The 16,654-nt window shown below is 29.0% G+C and overlaps 1 protein-coding gene across 8 annotated transcripts in view; it reads left to right on the forward strand.

The window, feature by feature from the left end:
* The first annotated feature begins 6,225 nt into the window (after positions 1-6,225).
* Positions 6,226-16,654, forward strand: part of LOC129909189 (probable serine/threonine-protein kinase nek3) — a 186,978-nt gene continuing 176,549 nt past the window's right edge. For 3 of the 8 annotated variants that reach the window (XM_055986200.1, XM_055986202.1, XM_055986201.1), the window contains exon 1: positions 6,230-6,715. In XM_055986200.1, coding sequence (XP_055842175.1) covers positions 6,680-6,715 — 36 coding nt within the window. In that variant the 5' untranslated portion in view covers positions 6,230-6,679. Of the gene's footprint in view, positions 6,716-16,654 lie in introns of all 8 variants that reach the window. The other 5 variants (XM_055986205.1, XM_055986206.1, XM_055986208.1 and 2 more) reach the window with 4 other exon arrangements.

Raw genomic sequence — 16,654 nt, forward strand, 5'->3', positions numbered from 1 at the left:
AATTAACATTTGATGCAGGTTCATTTGATAGCTTTTGCCGAACTCTTTAACAGTCAGAACCAACCACAATAACATATCTACATAAATTGGTGTCCCGGTCCCGATACCAACCAGACTCATCGATTAAATCCTCCATGAATACCCAAAATATATATAGAATACACCAACTCGCTAGCCAGCGAGCGAGCGATACGAACGTGACATGAATAACTGAATATCAATAACAAGCTGGCTGGAAAAACAGTGAGAAGTCATTAGTTCCGTTGAAGATTATGTGCATAATTTAATGCTGCAGCCATCAGCAAGTGAGCAACAGCAGTAGCGAGTAGCGTTTTGTTGGATACTACGTACTGGGTAACTTCAGTAAAGAAGAAATTATGTATGGATGTAGATAGATTATGTGTACTGAGTTGTGCTTCAGTTAAATATAAATTGACTGTCAATATACTTTTATGAAGAAGCAAATTGTCATATAACCAGATTTACTGGTAGTCCAGTAATTTGTGGAGACAGAGAGAAGCATATGAATGAAATTTTAACGAGTTCAGAAATTCTAAAGAAAAATAATAAAATTCGAATGATTTGATCAAGATTTATAACAATAATACAGTCAAATAAGGAGAAAAAAGGGGTAAATCTCGGAATGAATGTTAGTAGAAATTTTTTTTGCTCAATATCTTCCTTTTGCCATTCTATAACATATCTCAAAAGTCTAGAAAAATCTCATGTCCGCTTGTCGCGATTTCAAGGTCAAATCGCGAAATGGAGATTTTCAAAATTAGCAAAAATAGGCTATGGTATTATATACACATATGATACATGATTTCAAGGTATATTTTAATGCTGATTCCAAAAAATCTAAAATTAAGACAATCTGACGTCTCTGGAAAAAGTTATACCTGTTTTTCATCTGTCAACTCATATTATTATAACAGTTGCAAACTTACTGCCGAAAAACCCTTAAAAGTTATGATAGACGAACCAAATTTTGCATGAAGATTTTAGAATCCATCATTATTAAAAATCAAAACAATCCCTTACAAAAAATATATACACCTACGAAATAATGGTATTTTTTGATGGAGGGGCAAATTTTAGGATATGCACTAAAGAAGATTCTTGTTCATCTTAGGAATAAGTGCAAATAGGCTAATTTTTTCATTTTAATCTTTGTTTGGATATTCTTTAATTACCCTCAAAAATCTAAAAAAATCTCATGTCCGCAAGACCTAATTTTCTTGGTTTGAAAATAAGGTGCAGATTTTAAAAAATTTATAATTAATAAGAAAAGTTTAAATTTTTATATGTATACCAACATAAGCGACATGATTTAAAGGTATTTTTTAACACTAATTCCAACAAAACTCACAAACAAGTCAACCTGACCATCCCTGAAAAGTAATGCACCTTATTCATGTTGATCTGACGAAAAAATCTGAAGTGTAGTTTTCCAATTTTTTAAAATCTGCACCTTATTTTCAAACCAAGAAAATTAGGACTTGCGGACATGAGATTTTTTTAGATTTTTGAGGGTAATTAAAGAATATCCAAACAAAGATTAAAATGAAAAAATTAGCCTATTTGCACTTATTCCTAAGATGAACAAGAATCTTCTTTAGTGCATATCCTAAAATTTGCCCCTCCATCAAAAAATACCATTATTTCGTAGGTGTATATATTTTTTGTAAGGGATTGTTTTGATTTTTAATAATGATGGATTCTAAAATCTTCATGCAAAATTTGGTTCGTCTATCATAACTTTTAAGGGTTTTTCGGCAGTAAGTTTGCAACTGTTATAATAATATGAGTTGACAGATGAAAAACAGGTATAACTTTTTCCAGAGACGTCAGATTGTCTTGATTTTAGATTTTTTGGAATCAGTATTAAAAAATACCTTGAAATCATGTATCATATGTGTATATAATACCATAGCCTATTATTGCTAATTTTGAAAATCTCCATTTCGCGATTTGACCTTGAAATCGCGACAAGCGGACATGAGATTTTTCTAGACTTTTGAGATAGGTATGTTATAGAATGGCAAAAGGAAGATATTGAGCAAAAAAAATTTCTACTAACATTCATTCCGAGGTTAAACCCTTATTTGACTGGATTAAAGTACATTTAAGTTATTTATCTACATTATGTATAAGTTAAGAACGTAAATAGAACTCGCTTTAGAATTGAATAGACTAGGTCGATGAACTTTTTTTCTGTTTGATGTCACTAAAAATTTAGATTATAAATGTACATCAGTTCAATCAGAAAATGCCCAATTTTTATTTAAATAAAGGATGGAAGTAGTTTTCTTAAAATTGTACTCATAAATTGAATTATTTAGCACTTTATGCAAAATTTATATTCGCTAACATACAATTTCGTTTGAATTTAAACAGCATTCGGGAGGAGTAGATATTCCGTCTGACCTTAAGAATAGATTCAGAAAATGATAATACAAAATATTACCTAAGTCTAAACTTTTCTTTAGAAACCAAATGTTACTCATACACCACAGTGACTCTGAAATCGTTAAACTCAAAAACTCAATTTGACCCATATCTTAACATGACACTGAACTTAATTTGGACTTTTGGTGGCCAATATCTCAAAATCGAAAGGGATTTTGTTGTACCTATACTCTTATGTTCAGAATGCCATAACCTATTTATTGATTAGGTACACTGGTTTACAAAATTAAACATTTGTTTTGTTGTCGAAATATACTTTTCTGAATGTTTTCGGTGTGCTGAGCTTGAATATGAAGTCAGCAAATTAATCAGCTCCCGTTTTTGAAATATTAAAATTAGAAAATTAAAAAAAGACATTTTTTGACTACCTCGAACGTTATTTTTTAATGTAAGGAAAATTGTTAAAATAAACATAAGTCGTACCGGTTTCTATAAGAACAGATTTCCTTATTTCGAGGCCTGTTTAAATTTTTCCGATGAGTAAATGGAATTTAAAAAAAAATTAAATCAGATTTTATAATTATAGACCAGTGCCGATGCCTTCAAAAACAGTAAAAAGTACAAAAAAATCATAGTAGGATGAAACCCATTGGAAAATTAGGTGAATATGATGAAAATTAAAGGAAAAATAAATTACGGGCAAGCCGAGTTCGGGAAGTGGGTGGATTGAGTTTTTAATGGTAAAAAATGGTATATCTCGATTTCCGGCAAAACTACAAGTCCTATAGAAATAAGTTGTATGACAAAGTTGTAGGTGATAAAAAGATCTACAACTTTTGTATCAACAATTTTTTCACATAACCTCAAAATTTATGTGAAAAATTCAAAAAACCGAGTTTTTGGTCTTTTATTTTTATCTTTTTCAAAAACAAAAATTTTTCTACGAAATTTGGTGAAAACTTACCTTATTATGTCCCAAATACACTGTAATTTATTTGTAGGTAATAAAAAGATGTCATACAACTTATTTCTATAGGACTTGTAGTTTTGCCGGAAATCGAGATATACCATTTTTTACCATTAAAAACTCAATCCACCCACTTCCCGAACTCGGCTTGCCCGTAATTTATTTTTCCTTTAATTTTCATCATATTCACCTAATTTTCCAATGGGTTTCATTCTGCTATGATTTTTTTTGGTTTCAAAAATTATCGACCCTGGTCTATTAATTAAAAACCGTTTTGAATGATCTTTTACAAAAAAACTATGACATTAGATCAGTAGATCCTTTTGAAAAAAAAACCTACCTAAAAATGTTCTAAAATTTTTCAACAAAAAATAAGTTGGTATGTTATTTTTAAGAAAATATTATTCACATTTAAACGAAATCTCAATTTTTCAATTGAAACTAAAAATCCCAAAAAAAGTTTTTTTTTGAAAATTAGAAAAAAAATTTAAAAAATTACCTCAACGTTTCTGAATAAAAATAAAAGTTAAATCGACTTTACGTTATCGAGAAATTCATAAATAACTAAAACCGTTCTATGGCAGGTATTATTTCAAAAGTTTGTTCTTACATTCTCCTTCACCTTCATCATAATGTCATATCTGATTGTTATCTTGAGTTGGATTTTTTTTTTCCGAATCCTTAACTTGCCCTTTAGTACCTATATAGCGTGAAAAATATTTGAATTAGAAGAACAATTATTTATTACAACAGAATACAAATTTGCGTAAAAAAAATATTAATTCTAACTGAAAATATTTTGCATACAAAAAATGTTATTGCAAATGCAAAAAAATTTCATTAAAAATAAAAAATTTGCAATGCAAATAAATATATTTGGCATTAAGAAAAAATGTTATTAATGTTTATGTTATTGCTAATACAAAAATTGTCTGCATTGAAAAAAAAAAAATCAATACAAAATGTGTATACAGGGTGTCCCACAGTCACCGCCCCAAATGAAAACCATGGATTCCTGACGTCATTTTAAGTCGAAAAACTTAAGTGGTAATTTTTTCGTTTTCGTCCCGTTTTCGAGTTATGACGGTTTTTATGATTTTTGCTCTCTTGTCCCTTAACTGGCTTTATCTTTGCCAAACTACGTCAGATTCAAAAGATTTTTTTTACAACCAATGAAGAATTTATTACAGTTTAAGTTTGTCTCAAAACTTTTTTTCTACGCACAACCGTTTCTCCGCAATTTTAGATCAAACACAATTTTCTTCGTTTTTTAAGTTCTTTTTTACACTTTCATATCATTTAAGTCAAAAAAACACATTAATAAGTATTAATTTTTTGCGCTTATTTTTAAAGCCCAGTTTATTAACATAAACAAAATAAGTTTTTATTCATAAAAAAGACTACTGAAAGTAATTTCAAAAAAATAACAAACTGAGTGAATTAAAAAAAAAAAAATAATTTTTAAATACAAAATTAATTAAAATGAATTAAAAACTTTTTTCTGAGCTACTGTGGTTAAGAAAAGAACAAGTAGATAAATCTCAGAAAAAGTTTTAATTCATTTTAATTAATATTGTATTCAAAAATTACTTTTTTTTAATTCACTCAGTTTGTTTATTTTTTTTAATTACTTTCAGTAGCCTTTTTTATGAAATAAAAGTTATTTTTTTTATGAAAATAAACTGGGCTTTAATAAAAAGCACACAAAATTAATGCTCATTAACGTGTTTTTTTTTACTTAAATGATATGAAAGTGTAAGAAACAACTTAAAAAATGAAGAAAATTGTGTTTGATGCAAAATTGTGGAGAAACGGTTGTCCGCAGAAAAAAAAATTTTGAGACAAACTAAAAATGTAATAAATTCTTGATTGGTTGTAAAAAAAATCTTTCAAATCAAACGTAGTTTGGCAAAGATAAGGCCAGTTAAAGGACAAGAGAGCAAAAATCATAAAAACCGTGGTAACTCGAAAACGGGACGAAAACGAAAAAAATACCATTTAAGTTTTTCGACTTAAAATGACGTCAGGAATCCATGGTTTTTATTTGGGGCGGTGACTGTGGGACACCCTGTATAGGTATATTGAAAAAAAAATATTTAATGAACACATTTTGCATTGAAAATTTTTTATTTGTAATATAATAACATTTTTTTTTTAATGAAAAATATTTTTATTTGCAATAAAAAATGCACAAATAAAAATTTTATTTTAAATACAATTATTTTTTTTTTAAACAATTTTTTTTTTATTTGTAATAAAATTTATTCCTAATGCAAAATATTTTCTGTTGCAATAATTGATTAAATAATGATTTCTTACAACCCTGTTGCAAGCAAATCTATAAGGCTCTGCTATTATAAATTTTAATTTTTGGAAAATCTTGTAAAAGGTGTTTCTCTCCGCCCAATGTGTTTTTAATGCAACTTCTGAAACTTTGTCTTCGAAAATTATGAATGTACATTATTAACTATTAAAAAATATATAAATACTAATATTGACCATAACTATACTGAAAAATGGTTGACTCGCTGTACACGCATGCGACAGAAAAAATTTTATCTACTTATCATTACTTTTTACAAATTTTCTTTGTCATTATTATTCGTTTATTTAATACCTTACCATAAATGCGTGATCAAAATTAATTCATAAATAAACAAAAAAAAAGAAGACAAATAAAAATAAAATAAACAATTAAGTAACTTCCGATCTCAAGAGAGTATTTCGATGACGTCATGGAACGGTAACTCCACTAAACAGCTCCAGACAACAAAAAATCGTCTGAGAGAAAGAACCGTGATCGCTACACAGGTTGCAGCAGTCTCAAACTCTCGTCTCCAGCAAGTTGTTCACGATCGTCAGCCAAACAGCGCAGTTTTACATTGGTTTCTCAGTTCGTTTCGTATATTTTGACGGCGCGAATCGGTCGCTCGCTATCACGCGGACAAGGAAAAATTAATTAAATTTTTTTATGTTCAACTTTGTTATGGGGGTTGGATATTATTATTATTTGTTTAAGGAAAAATCGTGATAACAGAAAATAAATTTTGTGATTTTAAAAAGGAAATTCCTATACAAAAAGAGGAATAATTAAATATTTACCTACATATATCAATGATATAATATTTAATAGATTTAAAATACATGAATGCAGTGAAGTGAGGAGAGTTATGTGAGTTAGTTTGATAAGAGTGGAATTTTAAAATTGAAGCTAAAAAAGGAATTTAAAAAAATCATTTCCACTGTGTGGTAGATTGTAACGCGCATTTCTTACACAAACAAACAAATAATATTTATCATTTTATGGATACAAATTTGAATTCGGATAAGATAACTACGGTAAGTTGTTCTTCTTTTTTTTAATGAATCAAGTTCATCTTTTTAAAAAATACATCACCTCATATAAAATACTTACCTGTTTATTGCTAGAATAATAAATTGTTTAAACAATTTTATCAGTCAATATTGACACAAGTTAAATATTTTGTATTTTCTTGCATGACTTGTGTGCTGTTTAGCCTTGAAAGTGACGTTTAATTTTTACTTATTCTCTATTTTCTCTTGTTTGGTTTTTGTGTTTATGATGATTATGTTATGATGTCGATGTGGTTTGGTTAAATTGTCAGTTAGTACCTGTCATTTCTGCATTTGTTGTTTAACCGCACATTTTTGGAGCGCGGTTTTGTCATTATTGTAGGTTGCATATACCTAGTTTGTGGAGAAGTTGAAGTATACTCACCACAGTAGGTACCTATTTGTAGTTAAAGTTGAGGAAAAGAGAGTACCTACGCTAACAGCGTGTGACAAATACAGGAGTGTGAAAAAAAGTAGCAGGTAAACAGTAAACACGTTGTTCCAAAAAAATATCTGGTATTAATTTTCTTTTACTAAAAATTTAGTCTAATCTAATTTACGTTGAATTGGAAAAATTATTATCAAGTGTACTTCTTTTTGATCCAATGGTTGCCATATTTTTTCTCCAACTTAGTTCGTAGTTTATCATTTTTCATTTTAAGCTAAAAACACCAGCAAATTTTGATCAATTTTCGTTTTGAGTCAAATTTTCTCAAGTGGGCCACCTAAAACCGACTTCTCGAATTTGATAGTTTTTTTTTGCATATATTGTAAGATTTATATGTTAAAAATAATATTCCAAAGTATTTTTGAAAAATTTCAATTTTGTTAAAAGTTATAAACAAATGAAATTTTTCAGGTCTTTTTGTTAAAATGGCTATATCTCGGTAATGAAATGATAAAAATAAATAAAACTTAGTACACATATTGCCAATTGTACACACTACAATTTACTTAAAAAAAAATCATGTGTGCAATTCACACGTGGTAGAAGTGAAACCTTAAAAAATCATTTTTCTTGCAAAAATAAAAAAATAGAAAAAATCTACCTATTTTTATTCTATCACCTTCAAATCCATGTTTTTTATATGACAACCTATATAAATCTTATATCATCTGAAAGCTTATTGTCTAAGCTCAAAATATATACATCGATCAGTTATATGAGACATCTACAAAAAGAGCTAGAATTTTTTGAACTCGATCAATTTTCATCAAAAAAAGCAAAAAAACACGTATTTTTATCTTCTCACGCTATTAAATCCATTTTTTCCCAAACAACCTATACAAATTTTTACACCATCTGAAAGCTTATTGTCTTAGCTCAAAATATATATATCGATCAGGTGTATGAGACATCTACAAAAAGAGCTAGAATTTTTTTAACTCGATGAAATTTCATCTAAAAAGCAAAAAAAACATTTATTTTTAAGTTCTCATGCTTTAAATCAATTTTTTTGTTTGACAACCTATACAAAATTTTATAGGTACCATGTGAAAGCTTATTGTTTCACCTTGTATAATGATGTATAAATCTTATTTCAAAGATGTCTACAAGAGAAGTTAGAATTTTTTAAAGTCAACCATGGCGAATTTCCAGACTGAGATTACGGTACTTCCTACACTGATAGCTGGTCATCGCCAACAGATCTCCACAGGTGTTTTGAGGTATTTTTAAATTTTTTTCAATTTAAGATTGTGTAACTTGTAGAGCACGTAACGTTATGTGTGATATATCAAATAAAAGGTTATGTTATCAGCATGCGTATTAAAGTTAAATCAAATTTGTATGTGCACTAGATCAAAAGATATAACGTGTGTTGGAAAAGAACATCTTTTTACCGTTATCTCCGAATTTTGAATATGAAATTAATTGAAATTTTGTACAATAATATATTATTTAATTACCTATCTACAGTACAAATTTCATTCATCTATCTATTAAAACAAAAAAGTTATAACAAGTTGAAGTCGTGTCGCGTTTTCGTTTCATTTTGTTTCAAATCACTACGATACTAAAGAAGTTTTCACTTCAAAAAAATTTAAAAAAAAAATAAATTATTTATAAATAATTGATTTTGTTATAAACAATTGCATTTTTTACTAACTTCTGGAGTATGTAGGAAAACAATTTTTCTTATATTGGATTTGAAATTTTATAAGCTTTCATTATCTGAAAGAAAATTTTAGTGCAATTCATAAGAAAAAAAGTTATGCATGTTTAAACTTTGCCGCATATTTATTTTTAATAGCACTGGTCAACATAATTGAACTTTTTTTTTGCCACAAGAACCATAATATACTTTTCTAGAGGTTTTTGGGGTGTTGAACTCGAATCCGAAGTCAGAAAAATTTGATTGGCCTCCGTTTTTGAAATATTACCGTTATAAAAAACCAAAAAAGCGTCATTTTGGCTGTTTTCGAGGTTATGTTTTTATGTATGATAATTCATTACAAACAAATTTGTTTACCGTGTCTATGAGAACATATTTTATTCTTCCAGAAACTGTTAAAATCTTTTCGATATCTCTTTTATTGGCAATATGTGTACTAAATTTTATTTATTTTTATCATTTCATTACCGAGATATAGCCATTTTAACAAAAAGACCTGAAAAATATCATTTGTTTATAACTTTTAACAAAATTGAAATTTTTCAAAAATACTTTGGAATATTATTTTTAACATATAAATCTTCCAATATATGCAAAAAACCTATCAAATTCGAGAAGTTGGTTTTAGGTGGCCCACTTGAGAAAATTTGACTCCTTGCAAGTAACATTAAAAAAATGAGTACCTAGGTATTGAGTTGTAAAAAATTGGGCTCTTTCTAGTTTTTTTTTTTTTCCTTCAAGTAGGCAGTCACCTGTTTTTTCATTAACCTACTCAGGTTTGTAAAAAATCATTTTTTTAATGCGCATTTGTTTTCGATTACAAATTTAAAAACATATTAGGTATGTATTGTAAGTAAAAATATTTATTGCACCTGAAAAATATTTGCATTGAAAATAAAAGTTTTATTGAAAATAAAACTATTTTTCAATTATAAAGAAGTTCAAGTGACCTCAATTCCCAAGCGTTTCGCACAGGTACGACAACAGTGGGCTCATCAGTTAGATCTGTCGCACCCTTACAAAGACGCCTTATTTTGGGCGTTAACTGACACTATGTAAAACTTACAGCATGCTGTCGTACCTGGGCGAAACGCTTTGGAGTTGAGGTCACTTGAACTTTATAATTAAATCGCTCCACTTAAAATAAAAATAGTTTTTATTATTTTTTCTTCGTTATTAAAACTATTTTTCATTTAAAACAAATTTTGATAGCAAGTAGAAAACTTCCTGCATTTAAAAAAATTCAATACCTAAAAGATGTGTGCACTCAATATTTTTTTTTCAAATATCCATCAATTTTCTTTCAATTTTGACTATTTGGCTTGGCCTTTTACATTAGGTTTAATAATTATAGTTGAAATTGCTAGTGTATAGTCAAATATGAGCTGCAGTATGGCCTATCATTTATAAAAAAAAAACTAGTTTTGCTAAAAAGCTGGTACAAAGATTTTTAATAAAATGTATCTTAATTAAAGAAATCAAGTTACATTTTTTGACGTGATAACGTAATATCTCTTGTAAAACGATGAACATTTGATGCATACATGCTCATGCTCACGTTTCACCTGAGCTTGTTAATCAGTGTGGTATGGATTGCAGTTTCATCTTAAAGGCCAAGTCATGACGCCAAATCCAACTTAAAACAGCTAAAGTATATAGTGTCAGCAGATTAGGGTGCTAAACTGTTAAGCGATTTGTCTTTTAGACCAGAGGTTTAAGGTTGGAATTCCAAGACAACCTAATACATTTGATTGCTCTTTTTTGGGCTTACAAAAAAATTTTTAATTTTATATGGCGTTATAATGTAGTTCATTGACCAAATTTGTATGCATATAAAAAGTTTTAAAAATTTAAACAACTAAATATATAAGAACAAGGTTTTATTATTTTATTAACTTTTAGTTGCTGGTATATAACAGACTGAACTGATTTCAAAGAAATTTTGTACAAAAGCGTTTGAGTAGATGTTGTATTTAAAATTTGAAAAAAAAAAAATTCAAAACGAATATTTACGTAGATTTTCTTAAGATTTTTAATTTTTTGTTTTTGAAATTTTGATTTTACATAGGTTTTTTTTTGGAAAATTTTTAAAGTATGGAACTTTACAAAGAATTATATTTTCTTACGATTTCTCATTTGTTTTTCAAAAAATTTGTCTTTTATGACATTTTACTTAAAAAATTTCAACATTCTAAAATATGTGAATGTAAGAATTTGGATCTTCTTTGGGCTTTTGAAATACCACTCTTCGTTTTTGATTTGTGTTTAGAAAATACACTTCGTAAACACTATTTTTTTTGTCAAAATATTTAACAATATTAGAGGGTACAAATTCATACATATGTATTTTTTTTATTTGTATATACAAATTAATTGAAATAAAATTTAAAAAATTACTAAAAATCGTAAATACCTGGTTTGGAATCCAAGAATCTGTTGTTCACTTCTTTCTCAGTCTGGATAACTCAATTTTATTTCTGTCAAGAAGAAGCCAATTTTTTTAAGGATATTTCTTAACGGGTTCTCAGAAAATTGACTTCATTTTGGGAGTCTGGTTGTTCAGTTCATAAAAATGAAAGCTCAAAAATCTGCAGTTTTCAGTTTAATCAAAAACTTGGAAAATCTATTCAATTTTATAATACACAATTGAAGAACACAATCTTGAAAAATTTGTTTAGAGCCAATTCTGAATTTGAAATAAAAACTATTGATTAGAAATGCTTGATTTAATAGATTTAAAAAAAAGATAACAAGTATAAATCTTAATTTTCAGTGTTTCTTGTTGTTGTCAAATCTTGTCTTTTCTTTCGAATAAAATCCCTGAAAATGAGAAAGATTAAAAAAAAAAACAAATTTTCTCCCGAACTTAAACGTTTTGTTGAGCTTCTTGAAAGAAGTAAAACAATGTAAACTTATTTTTTAATATTCCCCAAAAATGTATATTTAAGCTCGAAAATGTTTATATTATATCATCTCTACAAAATTTGACTTTTGTTGTACAAGACTATGTCATATTTTAGCAACACACTATTTTTTTTATTTTTGTTAAAAATATTTTGCACATCACTGTATACCTACAGGCGTGGGCAAAAGCAACATACCTACGAAATGCAAATATGTTAGAGCAAAATAAAAAATGAGAAATTGCAAAACTGGTTAAGTTGTTATAAACTGTCATCTGGCATCGGAATCTGGTAACGGAATGTGTTTATTTGAATGAAATATGATGCACGAAATGACGTGCTTGTTTATATACAGTCTGCCAGTACCCCAAGATTATTTATTATACATAGATATAACCATACCCATTCCCACATTGCCAATCGCCACATATCGTGTGGGCTATAAATTTTAAATTTTTATTTGATATGCAATTGAAAATAAATTTTCTTTTGGTTCAACAAGATGCTTTGCGTCGTATTCATTTTGTGTTATTTTCTTATTATGGTAGATATACATACGTATGTCTGTACTTTTACATATGTACAAAACAATTACTTGAAGGGACATGTTCAAAAAATAAAGCAGTAAATTTTATTTATTACTGAAACACTCATGTCATTATTATTTTCTGTTATCGTAATTTTTTGTTGTCCCTAATAAAAAAAAACGACTTCAGCCTGTGTATAAATTCAATATAAAATCGGTAGCAAGTAAAAAAGACGAAATTTTATTAGGAATTTTTTTAAAATTAGGCCTCAGGTGCATATTGAACTTTAGATGCTTATGATGGACTTACATCGTGTTATTTTCATAATGAGGGTTTTTTGGTTAATGGCTTTGGTAATTTTGTCAAGTATTCGAAATAAAAATGATGATCAATATTTTGCAGAACGCTGAGTTGAGTTTCTGAGATGGCAGTATTTCTTGGATATTTTCAAGAGTAATTATTATTGATCTTCTTATGCTCCAAGGACTCAGCCATTTAAGTCTATATGATTCTTAACTGGTCGTCAAGAAGAAACAGTATTACTTTCGTAAGAAAAAAATATTATTCACCTTTGAAAATCTTCACGACTTCATAAAATCACTGAAATATTGAGAGTCTTTAAAAGAGTCACTTTGCTTGGTTGGTTCGTTTCGTTTAGTATTGAAAAAAGAATTGAATAATCTGAGTTTCCAAATTTTAACCCTATGGGACGTACGGTACACATGTGTACTATCAAAAGGTCAAAAAGCCTAGAATTACTCATTTTTTTGTGATAAAATACTTCTCAAAGTGTCTTTTACAAATTCTAAATTCTACTTCACCACCTGAATTGTGTCTCGAAAGGGTAATAATTCGAACAGCTAAAATTCTTCCTAGTCGTTGATTTTCAATATTTCTGACCGTTTTGTTTTCATTCTAATCTATTATTCCTTACTTGATTTATCTGAGAATGGTGTTTTTTTTAATTTGATTTTCTGTTTTCAAGGTCCAGTTTTCGAAAATATGATTTTTTAAAACAAATTCAAATTTTTTTATCCAACAATACAATTTTTTTTACTTGCGATATAGGTACTATAGGGCAAGTTTAGGATTCGTAAAAAAAATCGAACTCGAGATAACAATTTTACATGACATTACGATGATGGAGAATGCCAAAAAAGTGGGTCCGGCAATTCTGTCTGTCTGTCTGTCTGTCTGTGTGTCTGTCTCTATCTGGAGCTGCAGCGTAAACGAGTGAAGTGATTTTCTTCAAACTTGGTAGTTAGCAGTTTTTGGTGATTCCCTAGAGGGGAAATTGAAATTTTTTTTTTATGACCAAAACTAACGGTACCTGCCATATAACGGAAATAGAAAAGTTATTTTTTTTCAAAAACGGCTCTAACGATTTTGATTAAAATTTTTGTGTGTAGTACTACACATAAGAGCCAACTTTTTAAATAAAAAAAATATTTTTTGTACCGTTATTAACGGTACCTGTCATAGAACGGTTTTTTTCGTTTCTGAATATCTCGTACAACATTAACCCGATTTAAATGAAAATTTTTATACAAAAGTGTGTAAGTAAAGATAATATTAAAATTTTAGAAAATTTTCAAAAAACGCATTTTTGGTTTTTTAAAAAATATTTCAAAATTTTTTTTTGAAAAATCAATTTTTTGAAAACGGATCAATGAAAAATTTTGAAATCTAGTTTTTATGTGTAAATTAATTATTTCTTCTTTAATTTTTTTATACTACTTATGAAATTTCTTCAAAATATCAAATTTTAAATTTCTTGAATGAAAAGCTTTAACATTATAGTTACTTTAAGCATAAGAGCAAGTACGTGCGACCCCAGTCGTGCAATTTATTTAAATTTTACTAACGAAAATTAAATACCGTTTTTCGAATTAAAATATTTTAATTAAAAAACAGAACTTATCTAAAAACTAATATAAGAAGCGTTTTCGAAAAGAATTATTTTTTTTTTCACAATAATTGTAACCGTTAATTTTGGTCCAAGAAATTAATTTCAAAATATCTGTTGGTAGAGTACCTATTTAAAAAACGATACACACAAAATTTGGTGTTAATCCATCCATGAAACATGGCAAAGCTTATATGAAGGATTTAAAGAGTCTTTAAAAAAAATTATTTTTTGTTGCTGATTTTAATCAACCCATGTAAAATCAAATGCACAACTGGGTCGCATGAACTGGTCTTATAAAAAAAAAGTAAAAGTCGCTTGGAATATTAATATTAAAAACAAAATTTAAAAAAAAATTCACTTTTCAAAGAGAAAAAAAAAACAAAAACTGAAAGTTTTGAAAATTGTAAGACATTTTATTACTACTACTAAGGCACTTTTAAATTTTCGTTGAAATCGACTTATATCGTTTATAACAAACTAAGAAATCAAGAAAACGGTTCTATGAAATGTACCGTTAATAAAGTTTGAAAAAGTATCTTTTTTTACTAAGTAGGACTTTATTTGCCATAGTACGCTTCTTTTTTAAATCAAAATTAGTTAGAGCCGTTTTGAAAAAAAACAACCTGTTCCATTTAGTCATTTAGTCCAAACAAATTAAATTTCCCCTCTAAGGAATTTCCAAAAAACCCTTAACTATCAAGTTTGACAGTATGCAACCCTGCTTGGTTTGGCTGTTCATCAGACAGCCGTACATTTTTTTCGAGACGACCGCCATTTGACATCTGCTCTACTATCTTCATGGTGTGTGACATCAGCTCTAAACCCCTTGTAAATTAAAAGAAGGTAACTTTTCCTCAACTGAACTGCCATTTGACCAACGCTGGCTGATAAGCTTCTGATCTAGAACCGATTTCGTCCGTCTTTTCATTGAATTCTTCAAAAGAAATTTAATTGTCTTGGTTTGTTATATTAGAATTTTAGTGAACTAGAGCTAAAACCTTTCAAAGTATAAACAAATAATTTCCTAGAAAGATTTCGCCTTCAAACCATTCATATGGTACAGACAGTTATGCATGATGGCTATGGCTTCTAATTGTAATCCTCACTGTTGCACTTTATGTTTATTTTACACAAAAGCGCGTGATGCACGAGCCATATACAATCTCTTGGCTGTTTCATCTCAAATACCAACCCTGAGGAGCATTCTTCATCGTTTGCTCCTATTAAACCTATCTGGGCAAACTCTTTGTTGACTTGTTATACACAAACCGTAACATGATAAATAATGCAATAATTCATTAACGTTGCCATTATACTCTTGGTATATCTCTACCGGCTACCGGCCGGCTTCAGCACATAAAGTGTAACCTCTTGTTTGGCCAATGTGTGGCCCTCATCTCTCTTGTGCTGTGTCTTTGGTCTACGAAACAATTTCTACTTCGTAATCACTGATTGCAGCGATTAAATAATTTCAAACGTAGACCTAGAAGACCTGAACAAAACCGAACTGAGTTTACACAAATTAATTGCATTCGCAACGCATTCGTTGCGTGAGGAGTTTTATACTCAGGTGTCAAATTAACAGAACACATTTAATTTAGTGGTTTTTCTAAAATTTTCGGTCTAAAAGATCGAATGGTAAAGGACTCTGAAGTCTTGAAGTATTCAACCCCAAAGTTAAAATTCAGAAATTCTAAGGGAATTTGAAATGTTCTTCCATATCTATGCAGGGTGGGTAGATTTATGAGCCTCAAAGTATATGTACCCACAGAAGCAGGAATTGTATTAATCTGTATGTGTGTTCCTGCATAATGCCATTAGATACGAAAAGGTGTAATATAATCTCTGTCTGAAGTTGGAGCACAAGCCCATTCGTAATCTCGTAGGAATGACAATTTGCATTTTATAGGTGACCAAAGTATGTCCATAAAAAGAAAGTGGGTACTTAATGTCTACCTTTCGGATTCCCATTTGCTGCCTTCTGGTTTGCTTGTGGCAATATAATGACAGATATTTCAAATACTTTTTCAATTGAGTTGCAGTTGGAATTACTTTTTTGTTTGTTTTTTTTTTTTTTTTCTTTGCATCTCATGTTGTTGCAACTGTGTCAGGTTGCAGCGTGAGCCCATTGGAATATCTATTATAATCTCTCTACAAAGAGTTAGTGTCGCGTCGTCGTGTGGACTCAATTTCACTACACTTTTTCATCCTTTCACCTTTCTATTTTGGTCATATTGTATCGTTGTGTCGCGTCGTGGTACAATTATTGTTTCTGTTGTCTATGCTGGGGATACATAAGTCTGAAACAAGTGCATAGGCATGAGTTGTGTTGTGTGCCAAACAAACGCAGAAATTAACAACTTGCCGAGGGCCTTATTGCACGTTTAACCTTATTGTTAAACTTTGCACAGTATTTTCTGAAGAGTGTGGTAACCGTTGTTATAACTCAAACTATTCTTTTGAAAGGTGAA

Source organism: Episyrphus balteatus, chromosome 2 (genome assembly GCF_945859705.1).
Source record: "Episyrphus balteatus chromosome 2, idEpiBalt1.1, whole genome shotgun sequence".
NCBI lineage: Eukaryota > Metazoa > Arthropoda > Insecta > Diptera > Syrphidae > Episyrphus > Episyrphus balteatus.